A 19908-nucleotide genomic window follows, 5' to 3' on the forward strand; every position below is an offset into this window, starting at 1 on the left:
AGCGCCGACGAGAAACTAAAGCCTGTGTCAATGCAGAATTTCCTCGTAAGTTCGATTAGACACAGCTGTTTATTTTCATCTCTTCGGATAAGGCACGCAATATGCCTATGCACTTTCATTTGCATGTGTGAAACGGTGCACATGGCAAAAGTTTTATCAGGGCCGCAGTGGCAGGAGAAGGCGAAGTAGGGGCTGGCAGCAGGATTAGCCACAAGGTGAAGCAAAGGAAGCGCGTGATGAGGGGAAGGAGGGGACTGGGGCCTGCAACACTACAGTAGTAAGGGGAGGGGGCTCAAAGTGGGGATTAGAAATGTTGGGCGATACCTGAGTTTGGCGAGAAAATGGAAGGGAGGAGCACGGGGAAAGGGGATGACTAGTGACTACACACACAAACACACATCCATGAACAGGCAGGCACACACACAAATATTGTTTTCAGTTTGCATAGCAGGGTAGCACACAAAAAGCAACAAATTCTTCACAACTATCCATTCTTTCGTTAAAACTCTTTTGCAGGTTTCTGGTGCTATTGCATTTGTATGAAATTACATGCAGCCTCTCACCCACCCACCCAGCCATCAGACTCCTTTGCACTTCCCCTTCCCACAACCCCCCTCTCCCCACACAAAAAAACCTCTATCCATATTCGCCCTGATCAAATAACTTGAAATTAATGCTAAATTGCCAATAAATTGTTTCAGCCTCATTATACCTTTGATCACATAAACAGCATTTATGGGCCCCAGGCAGTCACTGCCGGAACTTTGGCCCTGTGATCAGGTTTTACAGATGTTCAGCCTCTTTGTCGACTGTGTAAAGCTACAGCTACAATTCCCGCCTCACGCTCGACAGCAGTCGAGCACTGTGACGTCACCAGTCCTCCTCCACCAGGACGAGGCTGGGGAGGATGTTGGATACAGTAAAGCAGGACTCGGCAACAACCTTTTCTCTTTGTTCTGATCGCTTTGTTTGTATGTTTTTATTTCTCTCCTGCGTTGTTTATAGGCTGATGGCAATCGTTGCATCTGTTAAGCTTCCCCATCCCAACTCCTTGCCGTCTGGCTGATGACAAGGCCAGCTAGAAAGCTAGTCGCTGAAAAAGGCTGGCTTGTCGTCGATGCTGATGAGACCAGCACAGCCACAACCACAGCTCCAAACAGCGACAGACAGGCAATGACAAAACAAACCACTTCCTAATGAGGTTTGAAGCAACAAGCCCCGCAGCGCGACGGGACTAGGTGCAGTTAGAAAAAAAAAGACCCTAACAGAAAAAAGCACCGGCGGCCAAAAAGAAAAAAAGCAGCTAACACAATCAGGGATGGCCAGCATTTGCTTCTCTCCCCTTTCCTATTTGACACGCATTTTCATCTCGTATCCCCCTCCCTCCTACCTAAAAAAAGAAAGAAAAAAACCTCAGGCGGTCGACATGTGTGTGAATATATAATAATTGAGGATTAATTTACCGACTTCAACATAAAAATGCGATGACTTAAAAACGACCCAGCAAAAGCATGAACACCCTGACAATAATCTGCTGCAGGTAGCGACCTCCCGTTCCATACCGAGATTCACCGACTGACTGTGTTCAGTTCACTGCTCACGTCTTCTGCTGCATATTTTTCTCTTATCACCTTCTGACCACACCTGCCCTGGCCGCCAGCACACACACACAAGCTCCACCACGTGCCCAGAGATGGGGGGAGCAGAAAAAATCTTGGCTAGACGAGCGACGAAGTTCCGTCCCTTGGATCGTGTCCTCTGTATAAGGAAACAGCGAGAGGCCAGCGGACAGGCAAATCCTTCCATCCTACCCGTCCATCACTATACACTGGTGTTCTCCAGTTTCCACACTGTACCCGACATGCATTTTTGTAAAAATTCCTTGCTTTAATCATTCTGTATATGATACGTCGAGGTCATTATACTTACGTACATATGACCACAAATTTTGCAAAATGATTATTTCGCACCAATGAATTTATACTGATGTACCAAAAAATTAGTAAAAACAATTCACTGACTGTTTTTACTAGTTAATAACCTGTAAAACTTTATTGTAAAATATAATTAATACTAAGTTATTATAATATTCACCCGTGTGGCGTTTACAAAGATTGCAGAAAGTCGATGCTCTTATATACACAGCGCACGCGCACGCACATAAAACATCCCCTCACAGACACGCATACCACACTCACATATATAAGATTAATGAAATGTTAGTAACAGCTTGATTCCTTGCAGCTGATAAAAGCGGCGCTCATTAAATGTGCCCGACACTAAATAACCCTGACACCGGCAGGGAGGCAGCAGAAGCTGTGCTGCAGACCTCAACAATAGGAGGTAAGACCCCGAGTGTCGTTCACCTTCAACTCAAAATAATGCGGAGCGGAAAAAATGTAACGGTCGACATGAACAAAGCAGCTGCTCGTTTCAAAATGTTCACACTCCTCTTTCTTGAAAAAAAAAAAAATAAAAACAAGAAACCCTTGATGTCAGCATGGCGATGCTCCTGTCAGGTCACTGCCAAAACAAATAACGAGCAGGATTGAGCGCCAGTCTTCACTGCACCCTTCTCTCTTGCTTTGGGTGCATTTTCAGCTTCAAAACGCCCACCAGACAAATTAGCCAGGATCCCACAATTAAAAAAAGTGCGCGTGCGTGTGTGTGTGTTGGGTGAGGGGAGAGGGAGATGGGCAACAAGAAACGGTTCTTTATCGTTACCAGCACTCGGTGACCTGCGATGTTAGGCCTGCAGCGTCACGCCTCGACGACGCGATGAAAGAGACTGTGAGATCACCCTGCACGGTCCTGATGAAACAAAGAATAGATGCGCATGAAGACACTTTAAAAAAAAACTTTGATGGCAGTCTTCGGTCAGACGCGGAGACGATCAGGACAGTCCATGAAACCGACTGGAAAGGACGTGGAGATGGAAGGGTGGGTGGGTGAGGAAAGAAAGACAGACGGGTTAGGGTGTGTGTGTGTGTGGGGGGGGATAACAGACGGCAGTAGGGGTTGTGTGTTGGGGGTAAGGAGGAGGGTTAAGTGATGCGGGGGTTGAGAGGAAGGGGGGAACAAGCGGACCGCATAAAGACGAGAGTGGAACGTGTTCAAGAACTTCCCTGGATTCCCAAGATAATTTGAAAACAAAGCCTGCTCGTATAATACCGAAACGAATTGAAAGAAAAAAACAAAAGAAGCGGAAATTTATATTTTTTTTAATATAGAGGAAGAGGAGTTTGCGAGGAAGAAACGAAGAGAGGGAGGGGACGGGTGCAGGGAACGGGGTGTGGAATGGGAAATGAGTGGGCGATCATGCAAGGGAGACAAAAGGCGTGCTAAAAAGGTGAAGCGAATGCCGGACGAGACCCCAGCCCGGCCGCCGCATTCAGCGGCACGCGGCTCCGATAATGGTGTAAGAATTTCAATCAATGCGCGCCTGCTGAAATTCAGACCGCAAAATGAGGCTGTCGAGCCTCCCAGTCACATTTCCTGCCAGTGATAACATTGTTCAAAGTATCGACCGCAATCGAGATGCTATTACTGAAAAATTTCATTACCCCCGTGAGCTGAGCAGAGATTTGACAACTATTGGATTCCTTTTAAGTCGCGGGGGCCCAAAAATCCCCCCCTCTCCCCCACACACACACACCTCAAACCTCAACCCATCTGTAAAAGTGGGAGGAAGGGGGGAGAGGAAGACAACGACGACGACGAGGGTTTGGGAAGGACAAGGAGGAGAAAAGGTTAATGGGTGCGGGCTGCTGACGTCGGCGTCCAAGAAAGGCGCTGGACGCAGCAGCCCTCGCGCCTCCCGCCCCTTGCGACCCGACAGCGGGCCGAGAAGCATCTAGATCAAAATCATCAGCAGATGAGATATGAAACGATATCCTTTGATCTTACAATCTCTGCCGGCCTCCAGCCTTCTCTGTCTCTCCACTAAGGCGAAAGGTTGTGTGGAGTGGGACGGGGTTGGGGGTGGGCTCCACAAGACTGGGGTACGGCGGCACTGGATGGCGGGGAGATTTCAAAGGCACTTGTAGTTTCACTGGAATCGCCGCAACCACCCTCCCACCCACCACCACCACACCCCCAAACCCACCTTCCCCTTGTTTCTGTCGGCCTCAGTGTTGGGTGCCCATCGCGCAGTCGGGACCCACGTGCTTGTAATTCGGGCCTTTTTGCGTTTTGCAATTTTCAATTTTCAAATGCGGCGTCTGGTGGGGAAGAGGGAGGAGGAGGAGGGGTGGGGTGGGATGGCGTGGAGGCCGTCCCGCGGGTGATCGTGTTTGGGCGACATTTGCGCGCGCTCGCATTCTACATCAATCCAATCAAGTGTCCCAGACGCGCCGGCCTACAGCTTGTACGGAGCAACATCAAACTGGCTTTTCAGTTTTGAAGTAAAACTTTAATGGAATACAACTGGCAAATGAAAGGCTACGCTTTTGCGTGCATTCGATGGATAGATAAAAAGAAAGAAAGGGTGAGGTGGGGGTGGGGGGTAAAAAAAAAATTAGGCGTTGCTTGGGACAGTGGGAGGGAAGTGATCGGCACGGATGGCGACGGGACGGAGCAACAGTCAGCCTCCCCTTTAGCTACCGAGCAAAAAAAAAAAAAAAACTGCCACGGTTCTGTCTGGGGTGATTGGAGTGCGAAGTCTGGCAGCAGAAGCTCGCCTATTTCGGATTCCAAAAAGAAGATGCTGACAATGCACACACACACAAAGCACAAAGTTGCAGGAACAAGTCAACGTGCGGCCCAGCTAACAGTCACTACGCGCCCTCGTTGACGTCAAAGACAACTAAGGTTACGACGGGTCACTCTAAGGACCTACAGGGTCAGTCACTGCCTCTTGTCCTACCCCACCTTTCACCACTACCCAACATCAGCTACCCGGCGCTGACGGTCTTTTAGCGGTGTCTTACGTCACTGGACTTACCAGTGGCCACGCCTAGCCACTCACACCCCGCCTCTCGCACCACGGGCGAATGAGCGCAGCTCGGGGTCACTCAGGAACAAAAGCTACTTTCCAGTCTCTCGGCACATCGATCCCTCGTCTACGCTCCTAGTTTGAACTTCAATCAGTTCAGCTTCTTGAAAGTAATTTACATTCATGTGTATCTGTTAACGGTAATTCCGGTCACACGAAAAGGAGGTGGGAGAACTACCGCATCTTCTAGTCCAAGTCATGAGAGCAGCGCCTTTGCACTCTCCAAGGAAAAAAAAACAGGAAGTCTCTTCTCCGAGAGTAAAGTCCCCTTAACAGAGTACAGCTCTCACTCACTCTGGAACCATATTGGTAGTAAGCATGCCCCCGCTTATACCGATGATCTGCTTGTCGGCAATCATCTCAATTCAAGGTTTGACTAAAAGCTTGCTAAATGCTGGTCTAGACGGAGAGATTGAAGTAAAGTGCCAGGTATTAAACAGATGACCGAATCATTTTAAAAGTCATCCAAGATAATGGAGCAATCTTCGCATTCTCTAACTAAAGTCTTTGTATCGAAGCTGAGATTTACTGTATGAACAAAGAAATCAGAATCAGAGCTCATCCTTTATTACAAATCACATTCCTGACACCAGTATTTCTGTCTTGCAGACCCAAGCTCGATTTATTTCCACAGAAACTTATCCTCGAGGCTTTGACAACATCGTCACTACTAAATCGCGTACATAAACAACTTAACAATATTTACTCAGTACATGGAATTTATCAAACTGTATATTCATTGGCTACCTGTTAAGATAACGCAATCTATACCCACTGGAAATATTGTATGTTTTGTTCTTTAAAGTTATATATATATGATATTGATATCTGTGGCTTTTATGTCAGAAGAGAAGGCCATGTTGCTTTGTGTTCACAATATCAATCATTGAGTGACCGTTCTTTCCCATAAAAGAGAAAGAAACTTTCCTACTCTCGTGGGCTGCTGCTAGTAAAAATGTCTAAATACACATCAGCTTGATCATCATAACTGTGAGCACTACTCATCTCCTCAAAAGAGACGGCGACTTCGATCGCAACCTCTGTTCCTGTCAATGACCCTGTTGATAACTGCTCTAACAAACGGCCTGGTCTTGTCACCGCGCCTTCATCCGTATTTTGAAACATTTAAAAAAAATGGTGCGGGGAGGTACAAAAAATGAGACAAAATTCGGGTGGGGAGGTAAACTGAGCCGTTGCGAACATAAGGGGCGCGCCGAGGAACAAAACATGAGACTCGATCTTCTCCACAAAAGCCAGGCCCTCTCTGCCTGCAGATGTTCGAAGACGCTCTGTGTTCAAACTGACCTTTTTTTCGTAGCGGGATAGGGGTTTGGAACCTAGGAAGAGCTGGGGATAGGAAGGGGAGGGGAGCGAAAGAGAGGTGAAAGGGGCGAGGCGACTTCAAGTTCTTAAAGCTATGGCGCGCGTCACAGAAAATACCCCACAAGCGGTTTTCTGGAGAACGAATGCTGATTTTTCACACAATACGGAGGAGCAGGGACTTTTTTTTTTTCCTTTCCTCTTTTTTTTTTTTTCCATGGAAACCCTGGCTGAGCCCGGCTGCTCCCAGATAAAGCCCGCTGACCTTATCATGGCATTCTCTCCCCTTCTTTTTGTGTTTCTAACCGATATCCTTCCCGTCTTCCTCTTTTTCTCTTCATTTAAACAACACATGGGTATCATCTGCTAGCGACGCCCACGGCTTCCTCCCCTGTTTGTGCCCGCTAGAGTTAAGATAAGAAAACAAGCACATGAGGCACCAGCGATCGCACCAACGTCCGATAGTTTCTATATAAAAAAAAAAGGTTGTGTGGTTTTGAGGGGCTTGAACTTAAACTGCACTCAAGTGCCAAGAGACATTGCAACCAACGCACCCGACTAACAGTGGAACCTGTCAATAAGCTCTGGAGAGGCTGGCTACTGCAAACCTCTTTGCATCAGTAGTTTCTGGAGTAACAAGCATGGCAATGGACCGGAAGTAGCTGCTTGACGAAAAAGGCGCATGTTATGTTTCGAAATAATTTATGTGAGACTGAAACACTAATAAAAACACATGACTGAAGTATTTGCTGAAAGAACATGCGTTAAAGAACATGGCAAAAACGGGAGAATATGGTTCCAGCACACAGGTAAAAAAAATCTCTACAGAATTATGAAGGAAAAGCTCCACGATGACATGTCCTTTCCCGCAATGCGAACACGTTAATCAGTTTGACATGATCAGCTTCTCTACAATGTGCGTGTATCACACATATTTATCATTGCCATGTCCCGACCTGTCGACAGATTTATACTGCACGTAATTTGAAAATGAGGATAAAATATTGTTGGTATGCAGAAAGATGGGATTCATGTTTGAAAAAAAAAAAAATTGAAAACAGCACGTGGTGCCAAAATTTCTCCTTATAAGAAGACAGGTATATGGGAACAGATGCAAACCAGTTTTAATTGGGTTCTACAGCCATGTCGCCTGTCATCACACAATGTTTCTTATTGTAAACATTAGAGATTCTTGCAGTTCTGGGAGGACTGGAGTATTTCTGGATCCTTCATCACCATTTCTACCTACCTTTCTGGAAGCTGATCACTTTATAAGAACTTGCATTTCACGAAACAAGAATTTAAAACTTGCATGTACAGCAACAGCTGACTTATAGTTTTCTCGTCTTGTTGTTTAAGAGGGGACAAAAGAGTGATGAAGGAATCAATTTTAATGAAAAGATGGGAACGGTAGGAGGAGATATTTTAAGTCCAACTCCAGATTGTCCAGTATAGGTACCACAAGTGATGCACGGCTCCCGGCATCAGTCAAAGATCGCTCCTGAAATGCTTTGCAAAAGTGAGCGGGTCTCGTCGGTAAGGGCAGACAAAGTCACCTTCAGGATTTGAGTGGAAATATCAAAGTTTAACGCCTAGAATCCGAGCATGTGCCACAGGGTGTTTTATGTACGGCCAGCGCATGTGTTTTCTGACCTCTGAAATGTTTCACGTGTGTTGCCAAGGTGAGTTTATACTTACAGGCAGGGCGAAGGGTAGAGGGGGTAGGGAGGGTTGTGGGGACAGGGGGGGGAATAGGAGGAAGGAAGATGGAATGAGAGAACTTCTACACCAGCTCCAAGATCCTTTTGTGTACTTGCAGTTACACTGGGGGTCAGGAATGATGCCTTTTATCCAACTCTCATGTGGCACGTATTTACCCCCCTCCTCTCACACACACACACGCCTTCAACGGACGTACAAGGACGAACGCACATACACACGTATGCACACACGCCTGCACGCACAGAATGCAAATATAAAAACATTTGTCGACTTCTACTAATCCTGCAGTATATAAGTTTTGAAGTCTTTTAATATACGTCGCATTTTTATAATTTAATGAGCCATGAAGGACTAGTAACGAGCTTAAATAAGAAAATTTAAAAAGGATGGCTGGAGACAGGAGAAAAGCCAGAGGTGGAGCACGGCTGGCTGTCGGGGTGTCCAGCAATACGACACTGGTCAAGGCAGAATTAATGACCAGCCGACAGTGAGCCCCAGTAGCGGACACTGCGAGATCGATATGCCTGTCACCGCTGCATCTAAGTCCGATCACAGTCTGGTAAGCGGATTCTTTCCTTCCCTACCCTCTCCCGTCCCCCGTCACTGTTCTCGAACGCTTGCATTCGTCAACCATACAGAAAGAGACCACAACCAGTTCTTCGCATGGTTCCGTCAAGACCTGTTTCTGCCATCTGCCAGGACCCGCCATCGCATGCTCTCGTGAGGAGCAGCCCATGCGACAAACCCCACATCACATCTCACTTCCCTTCACTGCAGGTCAAGACCTTGGTCATCATCGAGTGTAATGTCGGTAATCGTCATCGTGGGTCACATCATTACTGCTTGTTACAGGTCACTAGTCACTATGCATGAATTCCACACCCACAACCGGTAGAAGACAGGGTGGTGGGGGAGGGGATGACGAGGGGAGTTTGGGGGCAGGGCCTAGTGCTCCTGACGTCATGCCCTCGTCAGTGGGATGCTGATGAGCGCATTTCTCTCACCCGAGTCTTTCAAGCCTGGATCGTGTTTTGGGGCTGGCTCGCACTTTTTCAGACACGTGCAGCCGAACCAACACGCAGCCGTCAACGTTTACGTCGAATCACGTAAGCACGACAGCGCAACCACCTGTTTACAGGCAAACGCTCGAATCACGTGAGATTCCCACGCAAGGTACGCGAACAATGACGACAAGTTCACTCTTCCAACCATCAGGAAAGAGCGCAACATCTCACAGGTCATGGCCACGTAGCTACTTGCCAGATCACGAAGACAGGGCACACAATCTCCCGGAATCTCGCCAGATACCACGAGAACTACTATCGGACAACATAAAACGAACCCCCGCGCCACGTCACAACCCGCCAAGACAACTCATAGAAGACAATTTAAAAGCCCTGGCGATGCTGCCAACGGGCTGGAAGAGGAGGAAGAAGACAAGGATGCACAGTGGTAAGAGCAGACGAGGGAAGTCGCGCTGTCTAATGAGTGGCGAGTCGCCAGAGGATACCGTGGAACAGGTCGTACTGGGCGTAGGCACTGAGGGCACGAGGGTGTTAGAACTTTTAACGGGATTGTTAATGTTGTTGGGCTGCTGGCTTATTTATAAAAAGGAAATTTCGATGAGGTGATGATGTGATTACGTGAAATGGAATTGGACGGGATATCCCACTTGTTTCTGATCAAAGTGGGCTTTGGCTGCTTTGTGCTACTGTCCTTCGAGAGTCGTTCTCCTCATCAAAAATAAAGTTCTGGCACTTGAAACGGTTTCTTATTTCGGACAGAGGAGGAGATAAAAGGATTCATTCTGAGAATTATGTTTGTTCAAATTTGAGAAGCGGGAAAGAAGCCGGGTATAAAAAGCTCCCCTCGGAACACGCGAAATTAAATCAATCCAGGGGAAACAAACACAGCAAGCCTTTTTTCCCCCCGTTGTTAAACTTTTTCTCCACCAGTCCCCTTCCCTCACCCCACCCCATACTCCAAGCCTCGGCTTGTTTCTGCCCATAGATCACAGTTTAGATAATGACCACAATTTCCAAAACCTTGGAATTACACAGCAAAGTGCCAGCCAAGAAAAGCAGCCCTTTAATCAACACCGTTTTATGGAACCCACAGCTGTTCCAGACGTATCAGTTAACTTCATGTCCGCGCCAATTCTTGTAAGGCCTTCCATTCCCCTAATCTCCCTACTCCCTTCTCTCCCATCACCTTCAAACACAAAATTTCAAAAACTTGTAAGACACGCCATTCCCGACAGATCCAAAAAGGAGGAGACAGAGAAGAAAGACAAGACTTAGAGGTGGGGTTGGGGAGGAGGAGGGAGAGAGAGAGATGGGTCGTCTGGAGGGGGAGGGGGAGAATCAGACGGGCAGTGCAAGAGAGAGAAAGCTGATGAAGTGCCTCATGAATATGCATAAGCTCTTGAAGCCCACTCATCTTTATCTTCTCCCTTACAATATGAGAGAAAGCCGTGGCAATTTCCATTGAAATGAGCTGGGTTGAATTTCAAGTGCACGAGGCAAACATTGAAGGTTGTGTATGTGATGACCGCGCCGGCTATTACTGTGACAGGGCTGCCGCGTCTCGCGTCACATTTGCATCGATTCACATTCTTTCAAACGAAACAATATCTTGCTCAGCTGTGATATCTTGGGTGTATCCCTTACAGCAGTAAAATAACTCGCATTCCAATAATTACATTTCGCCCGGCACTCAAGGAGACAAGCTTGTAGAAATAAAGATGAAATGTTATCTGGCGCCGGATAAATCAGGACATGTGAACTATTTGCAGAGTTGCCTGGCCAAGCAGAGATTTTGCTTGTGAAATATTTCAAACAACGCCGATCGATGGAATGGGCCTCTGGAGAATATTAGATCATAGATCTTCCCTTCTTCCCTCTGCTTGCCGCTGCTTGTCTGGCATTAGCTTCTTGTCCCGAGCAGTTCTCTCCCTTTCAGTGTCCAGCGCCGCCTGGTCGTTGGTGGTGTCGGGTGGGGAGGCCAGGCCCCGCCGCCATGAGTGACACCCGGCGACTACTACCACCGTCAGGGTTATTTTGAACAAATAAACAAGTAGCTAAGCAAACAAGCGGTGGATTTCGTGGGACTTGACCATATGGCTGACAACAAATGGTAAGTCAAATATTTAGCTGGCCCCAGACATTTAACCACTTCCTTTGGGGTACAATCTCAAGAAATAAAACTTCAACAAAACGGCTTGCGAATACTAATCACAGGTCTGATTTTTTTTTTTTCGCATCTGAGGTACCCAATGAAAATTGCGAAACACGCTGAGCGATTTCAAACTAACACCTATCAAACACTCGCACAATTAAAAGCAAATAAAAGAGAAATGGGGAATAAAAACAATTTGCAATGTGGTCCGAAACGCAATGTACTACAATGGCGGACAGGGGTTGTCTATCTCGTAAGATGATCGACACTCGTTGGATTGATGTTTTAAAAAAGCTTTTAATAATATGTGTAGCAGATGTTCCCTTTCTGTTGCATACTGAAGGTCCGCAGCATGAAACACGTTTCTGGTGTAACCAACCTTGCCACGACAGCCTCTTCTATTTTTACTACATTATTATTTTCCCCCGTGTTTGTATGAAATTATAAAACCGCAATATGTCGGCTGGGCGACACAAATAAAGAAATGCTTATCAAAAGGGTATTTATTAAAAATACGAGTGCAGTTTGAGGACGCACGTTCCTAAAAGTATTCACCATTGCAAAGGCAATTTCGCGGTTTTTTTAATTACATTAATTCTTTCTGATATTGAAATTACCAACTGTATATGTCGGAAGGGCGAGACAATTAGAAATGCGCCTGTTAAACCGAAATTTATGAGTGCACAAGGGTGACGCCACTGGGGCGCTAATTGAAGGGGACATCACCTGTCCCCCTCAGGTAAGTACGAAGTCGGGAGGCGTTGTGCCGCCAACCAAACCCTGGGTTTTAACGATTTCAAACAAACATGGCAAACCCAAGCTTCGTTGTTATCCTTGGCCGTACTATTCAAAAGTGGAGAGCTTTGAGGTATCGTATTTCACGATCGATTTCATCGTTTGACAACAACGATTCTACCGAGTGACCCTCCGATCAAAACAGCTTCCATGGAGGCTTTCTGTACCATTTTTATACTTTGGTTTGAAGCGAATGATTTATTTGAAACGAAACCAACCAACCCTATCAATACCCACCATCCTCTGTCTCTGTGGGTGGGTGGGTTTGTAACACAACTCAGGCCTACATTAAAAAGTGGAGTTGGACGTATCTGTGAGTAACGATCATCGAAGAAATGTTACAGGCAAGAGAGCACGAGTGGTTTGGGATGAAGAGAAGGATGGGTATACTCTTCCACCTCGGCTCGTCTACCTTCTTTCATGTCCTCGGCCGTACGCATTTTCATTCCAAACATTTCTTCCAGCGGACCCCCTTCTTCCGAAGCAGTCAGGCATATTGGGACGTTAAGCAAGCTCTCTCTTCCACGAGACATGCGGTGCACCTGGCGAAGGAAACTTAAACGCCTAATTAAATGTTTCACCGTGGAAGCAACCTCAGGAGAAAGTAAAAAAAAAAAAACAACCTCAAAAAGCTATGATATTGCGCCGACACCCCTTTGCTTATGCCTCAAGGTCTACATCTCTTGTTTCCTGCTGTATGTCTTTTTTTCGGTAGTGGAAGGTATCCTCTCGTTGATGACCCCAGCTCTGTGGTGACCCCACAAGCTGAGACTTGACTCAGCATCACCAACCAATCGGCCTGCCCGTGCCTTGCGCCAAGGGATGCTCGGCAGCTGCTTCGTCAACATCGTCGCCAATTAGTCATCGCTTTTTATCTACTTCAGTTCGTCTCGTTCGAACCGCCTTCGCCAGCCGCGTCTTGTAACAAATAATACGAAAAAAATTATTTTAAAAAAAAAAAAAAAAATCCCTGCACGCCCACGTACGACACAGCGGCAGCAGCAGCAGCAGCTCGCAGCACGGCAGCGCCACGCTGCAGCTTCGCAACAATGCGGCTGGCACCGTTCCCTAGTGACGTAAGTGCAGTGCTGGCCACATGGTATGGGGTGGGAGGCGATCTCCGAGCGGGATTGTTTCAAAACTTTCTCATTAATTCGCCTCCCTCCCCAGTCAACAGCAACCTTTTCCGAGCGGCCAGCCGCCAAAAGGGGCGTGGCCCTGCGCCTTTAATTGTGTTATTTTCGCAAACACTTGCCTTATGCAGCAAATTATGGGTGGCGCGGATGGAGGGGGGATGCGAGGGCGGGGAAGGCTGTCAGCATTACAAAAGTCCTTTCTTGAAGTAACGACTACAAACTCACACGCAATCTTGGCATTAGAGGGGTGGGGTGGGGTGGATTATGTGCGGCAGCGAGGTGAAGCAGTCCCCGACACAAGAATGAAGGCAAGTAAATTAGAAAGGAGGGACAGAAGGGTTGCAGAGGAGGGGGGGGGGAGAAGCTGAGCGGGTAAGGAAGGGAGTAGTTGGGGGTAGCAAGTCTGAGATGGCACAGGGATGGATTGGAAAAAGATGTCAAACATCAAAGAGAAATTTTGTTTGGGTAAAAAGGAGGTGGGGAACAGACTGCTCGCTCTCTCTTTCTTACGTTTGCCTTGGCACTCGCTCGCTCTTTCGCACACGCACAGTTTCGACATGTTTCTCTGTGCACTGCGGCGCGCGCACGCACGCACAAGAGCCTCCCACTCATCCCCCGTATCACCACATCTGAAGCCAAGGGAAAGTTTTTCAGTCGCTGTAGCCGCTACTACGAACGCACACCTATGCCAGAGAATCTCTCGAGCTGTAGTGACGCGGTGTAGCTCGAGGGCCCATCTCTGGCCCCCCAACCGGGGTATGACAAGCGTCTGTCACTCCCCCATCCCAACCTCAATGCCAGTCTTCCCTCCGAGACCCGGATCGTCCCATGCAGGGACGATAGATGCTGGGTGCGGGAAGTGGGGGAGAAGAAAGAGAAGCCGGCAGTTAGGCAAGGATCCACGTGCACTTGGTGTACCTCGTTTTAAGACGAACCTCCCCTTTCCACCACCACCATCACCACATCCTCGCATTTGGTCTCAAGAAAATCATGCAACACAATGCTAAAATGGTACGATGGTTCATAAAAATAAAAACGGAACTGCAGAAAAATGTGTTTCTGCGCATCCTTGGGACGCTCTGACCTCAGCAACTGTCAGTATGCAAACTGCGGTTTTCTTCCCCGTCCCCACCACCACCATCCTTCAACCCAACACAGGCCAGGTACCTTTTATTTCACTTCACTCCCCCACCCCACGACAGAGTATTGTTTCCCTTTATGGGTAGTGGACAAATGGGTGTCCTTTTCATTTATGTTTGCGTACCTTATGCACCTTGTGTGTTTACTCAGTATTTCTAGCCGCTACTGAACGCTGGTCACTGACCCCATGCACCTGACGACTAGTCAAGATCCTGACACCTAAGCACTTAGTCAAAGTTCGTGCATTTAAAGGTCTTCGGCACCATGTGTTGCTACTAATACTCGTGTTGGATCGGTCAACGTGAACATCTGCAGGATGAAGAGGCTACTGCTTAAAAAGCGGGTGAGTTCCTATCCTGGAGTAGAAGTATGAACAAAATGAGAGAGACGTGAGACGACAGTTCTGTACGTGTACACACTCCCTCCTCCCCACCCCCCTGTGCGCGTGTATGTGTGTGTGCGTGTGGCATGTAATTTCAGTTAAGAGAGCACGCGTGCTGGAACCCATCAGCATGGTCCTATTGTTCCTGCCAGCGTTCCGCAGCCGAGGCGGTTTCATCTTCTTTGCCTGTGGAAAGCACGCGTAAAACTGAGGGACTCAAGACGACAGAGAATGCAGTAGACTTTTAAAAGAAACAGCTATGACAAGGCCCCTATCACTCCTGCCTCTAACCCTGCTTGGGCCCTTACCCTGACCCTACCTTCCGCTACCCTCTAACGACATCTACAACAATATCTATATATTATAATATTATGCATAAGTCTTAAAGCTAGCTGACAGCTACGCTACCCCTCCACCATCACCATCACCACCACCACCAAACACACACCAACACCAGTGAAGAAAATGCACGCAGGTAAACAATCACGCAAAGGCGCGCATGGGCGGGTACGTTGCATCGCGGAGGGAAGTATGTGTGTTGAAGGGGTGGGGGAGGGAGGGAATTCCCCACAACAAAACGAAAGAACAACAAGCTGAAGACTACTCTTATCAGATTTCAGTTTATCACCAAGGCAGTTTTGGGAGCCGCTGATCTACGCTCCGCCAGAACCACACCCTCCGCCGCGCTAGTGGGAGCCGCTGCCTCGCCGCCCCAACGACCGGCTGAGTGGGTGGCTGGGTGGCTGACGACAGCAGGCTGACGGCGATCGACAAGCGTGATCGACAGATTAACCTGCCTGGCTGTCCGACAGGTAGCGGGAGGTGAACACCGCGCGTCAGCACTCAACATGAGCCTGCAGACTCTTCCTCCGCAGCAGGTATCGGCGAGTGTAAGGGGCGGGAGGGAGATGGGGAGTGAGAGCGCTGAAAGAGCTCATCCACCCGCCCTCCCCGCCTCCTTCCTTCCCAAGGCGCCTGTATCTAATAAACGCCGTCTTCTCTTTAGACGTGAACTTTCGATATGCGCTTGTTTCACTAGCTGTGAGGTGAGCACCTCATCTCCAGCCCCGCAAATCGTCGCGGCTGCAGGAGGGAGGGGCACGAGCGGCAGTGAGGGAAGGGGGGCTCTAAACACACTGAGAGGTGCGCTGTGAGAAAGGTAGTAGCGGTGGGTGGGAGGGCATGGAGGAGAGAGAGTGAGAGCGAGGCTAGAGGAGGAAAGCGTCACGCTTAGCCGTGTGATCTAATGAAGTTCTTTGCGTAATGAGCTGCTAGCAAAGGCTCCCCTCGCTGACCTCCACTTGAGGTGCAGGTTAGTGAAGGGTGTCCCCTGCGAGCGCATCCTCCTTCCCACTCAAACCCCACCACCACTACAATCTCTACTTTTTTTTTTAATACCCTCGTGGTGTCGGTTAACTCGCCGGGGATAGTTGAAGGGTCAGGTACGTAAACTGGTGTTGACCTCTTGCCAACGAGTTCTCCTTTCAGCTCGTCTAAAATATTTTGATGTTCTTGGAGCGAGATCTGAGGCAATACCATCTCATCCCTTACCTCACCCCCATCTAGTTTCTATTCCGTCACCTTGCAGTCGCCAGTGAAATTTCCACAGTCGAGCTTTCCACCACCATCACCAGTACCGCATCCTCCCAGCCTAAACCTTTCTAACGACTCGACAAAATACCGGCCTTCATGAGGAGACACCACTTCCCGACCCACCTACCCTCCTCCCCGGACTTCCAGGCGTCTGTAGAGGGAGGGGTTAGTGAAAATAAGGTGTACAGAGATCAAACAGATGCTCCGACTACCTTGACTCCGACATAGTAGGACTGCTCGCGGGAGCGGGGTTTACGGTGCACCCTCGCACCTTTGTGTGGGCCTGGCTGCTTGGCGAAAAGACAAAAAGAAATGGAGACTTAAATGTGATTTTTTGTTAAACCCGCACTCAACTGCATAGAAGAGCACACAGATGTTTGCGCACGTTCACACACATACACGCGTGCACTGCAGCTGGTGTTCATATCGTGATAGTGCGTTCAGATAGCTCACATTTCGATTCTGTCTGTCCGTATGGAGTGGACGAGGTGTAGACTCGCTATCTGCACCAATCTGACAGGTAAAGCAACTACTTTGCTTCATGCCAACAATAGCAAACTGTGCGTCGCGGTTGTTTTCCCTACTAGTTTCTCTTCTCAATCGCTCAAGTTTTTCTGTTGTAAACATCTCCACCCCTACTGTTATTAATAACTGAGGGTGTTCATCAAATTAATTCAAGTAGGGCAACGCTCCTCTGAAGGCCGTGGCCGATCCCTCCCATCTCTCCCCCCTACCTCACGAGCCAATCCAGTTTTTACCAAGTGTCCTGCGGTCTAGTGACGATGTGCCACTCACTGTTAAGTGCAGCATTGCCGCTGGTATTGTTAAAAGAATACTACCCAACACGCGTGCCTGTAAACAGCCACGCACCAAAGTATACACAAACAGTTAAAAAGAAAAAGTCGGACGAAAAACAGAGCAGAGTGAAAATCTGGGAGGGGGGTAGGAGGTGAGGGAAGAGGTATAGAAGGAGAGCATATATAATAAAAAAAAAAAGGTGCAGAGATGCTGGGAGCGACTGAAGGAAACCGACCTGGCATGAGTATGACAAGCAGCATATGGAAACAATGAGCCATTGGTAGAGCTCTCAGACACTGCCATACCGCCACATCGCCAGTTCCTGTCACTGTACCTCCGGGCTAAACATCCCGCTGCCACACTTTCCTTACCGAGCTAGCCTGCCTCCTCCTTGCTGCCCAAGACCTTTATGCTGACCACTTGAAGGTCAGTACTGAGAAAAAAAAAAACGGTGACAGTGATTGTCACTATCGGTGCCAACTGATTGTCCACGAAGGAATGAAGAAAAAAGAAAATTCTGGACGCTTGTGGTCAGTACGTGGAAGATATATAACTAAATTTGTTTAACTTCTACATGTTTTACGTAGTTTGCAGATGCCTTAAGAGAGAAAAAAAAGCGTGGGTGGAGGGTCTGAACGGGTACAGCCTCGTCTCCATCACTTACCTGCGATTATTCGACGTCAACGTTCTATCTCCAGGCAATGGCGGCTTCCACAGAAGCTACAACCATTCTCCCTCTAACATTCTTCCATCTTAATTTCACTGACCTCTCTCTTTTCGCACTTCAAATAAAAAAAGTCTCAAAAAAAAAAAAAAAAAAATCCTGCGTTTCAATTCTTACAAAACGACGATTAACCCTCTCAACGTCGGCGTCTTCTTGCTGCTTCAAGCGGTTTTTTTTGTGTATTTTTATTTTTTGATGAAGTGGGTGGAGGGGAAGGGGAAGGTTGGAAAAAAAAGTAACTGGCAATTGAAAACACAGCCGTGCTGCTTGATACATATAATCGAAAACAACTGCTGATGAAAGCGCGCCGTCCCATCCAAGCCGCCGGCGCCAACTGAAATAATCTGAAATGTCATTAGGGGCGATACAGATAATTACTCCCAGCCTGCAACAGTGATCTGCATGTTGCAAAGCGTTCGCCAGATGCACGTGGCGCCAAAAAGGAAAAATCATCTCGAGTCCCCACAACATTTAGCCAGTTAACGGCATTTAATACAAAGTTGAATTATCCGAATGACTGGCTGCGTGAAAAAGGGGGCACGTGACACGAGACTTTAATGGTTGCTCCTGTATTTCATGCACTCATTCCTCAGCAGTGCAACTGTATGGGGACTGCATGCACAGGGCAGAATTTGTATGGAGAGCTAACGACAGCTGCGAATACAGCACACACTATCAAAAATGAGTCTCGCAGGAGAAGAGATTCCTTGCCCCATCTGACAGTGAACAGGTTAACGTGATCTTAACGACTTGTTGTAAAAAGATTCCGAAAAAACAATGGAGTGAGGGGGCCGGGAGAACTGTTTTGAGTTATTCTCATACTTTCAGCGTTATCTGAATATTATTTCTGTAGAAAATGTAAACTTTTCAAATATCTCGTACTTTTCAGGGGAAAAAAAATTCGAGAACTTTTGGTATCGGTGATCCTTGGCATCTTCCGTTAAGCCCCAGACGAAAGTTCACTTTTCAAAAATAATATTCCATATCTTTCTTACACTATAAACAACAAGTTCAGACACATTGTTACACATAAATCTTGTGATTGGAGGCGTAAAAAATTCCGTGTATAACCTTCTGGTATTTAAGGGGAGTGGGGTTAAAATGCCAACAATTTTATCAGGAAAAGCCACAGATTGCCAGGTACACACGTCAAACATCCAAAATACAGGTGGGTGTTTTAGGGAGAGGGGTGTTAAACATTCGTCACATGATTTCCGCGGCCTTGCCAGCCCTGTGTTTATGCTGACGAAAACCTCTTGCAATCCTATAAGAGGGCGGCTCACCAGCACTGAGCCCGGCGTCCTCAGCGGCATGGCTGGGCGTCCATTTTAACTGCCAAGTCGAGGAAGCGAGTTCTAGAACGTCACGGGACTTTATTTATCTTGCTGTCTCCTCCCAACTGTTTAGCTTGATGGTCCCTCCCCCCCTCTCCACCAACTCTACCTGCCCCAGCGCAACCGTATGCGCATACTCGACACGTGCGACCCCCCGACAGGTGTACTCGAAAATAATGGGTCATTCTTCTTCCACGCGCTTCAGCGCAGAATCTGTCTAGCATCGAGCCTCTTGGAATCGTCATGTCAGGAAAGAAAGCAATTGTTCCCTCCCCTGAAAGCTTGTCTTAACAAACACACACACACAGAGAGCACACAGATATACGCACCCTGGCACATCTGTGGAAGGGACTCACGTGGTGAACAGTTTTCAAGCTGTGCATTACTTTCTGTTCCTATATTTTTTGTATATCTTTTTTCTCAAGTTTTTTTTTTAAATACGCTTTATTTTAGGCGTAGAAACTAGTAAACAAAACAAAACAAAAAAAAGGCGCATAAAATCTGAAATTTTAAACCCGTACTTAACACACTCTCTACGTGAAAAATCCGCCCTTTTACGTACACTCATCATCAGCCACCCCTCCCGCATGCACGTTCTAACACACACACACATTTTTTCTGTCAACACGATAACATCGTCCTTCCCAGCTCAGTATCTGGAAGAACGCATCATAGGTCGTCTCCTTGCGCAGTGCGAGGCGGGGTGGTATCCCAGTCTGCGATCTGTGCTGCTGCCAGACCGGCGGCGGCAGGACCAGTGCTTGTCGACCCCTTGTAAAACAAACCACGCGGCA

The 19908-nt window shown here is 47.7% G+C and overlaps 1 protein-coding gene across 1 annotated transcript in view; it reads right to left on the bottom strand.

Moving 5' to 3' along the window:
- Nucleotides 1–17532, bottom strand: part of LOC112573238 — a 30213-nt gene extending 12681 nt beyond the window's left edge. Inside the window, exon 1 of the mRNA XM_025253428.1 lies at nucleotides 17292–17532. Within this exon, the coding sequence (XP_025109213.1) occupies nucleotides 17292–17334 (43 nt within the window). The 5' untranslated portion in view covers nucleotides 17335–17532. The remainder of the gene's footprint in view (nucleotides 1–17291) is intronic.
- Nucleotides 17533–19908: the final 2376 nt, after the last annotated feature.

Source organism: Pomacea canaliculata, linkage group LG10 (assembly GCF_003073045.1).
Source record: "Pomacea canaliculata isolate SZHN2017 linkage group LG10, ASM307304v1, whole genome shotgun sequence".
Classification (NCBI taxonomy): domain Eukaryota; kingdom Metazoa; phylum Mollusca; class Gastropoda; order Architaenioglossa; family Ampullariidae; genus Pomacea; species Pomacea canaliculata.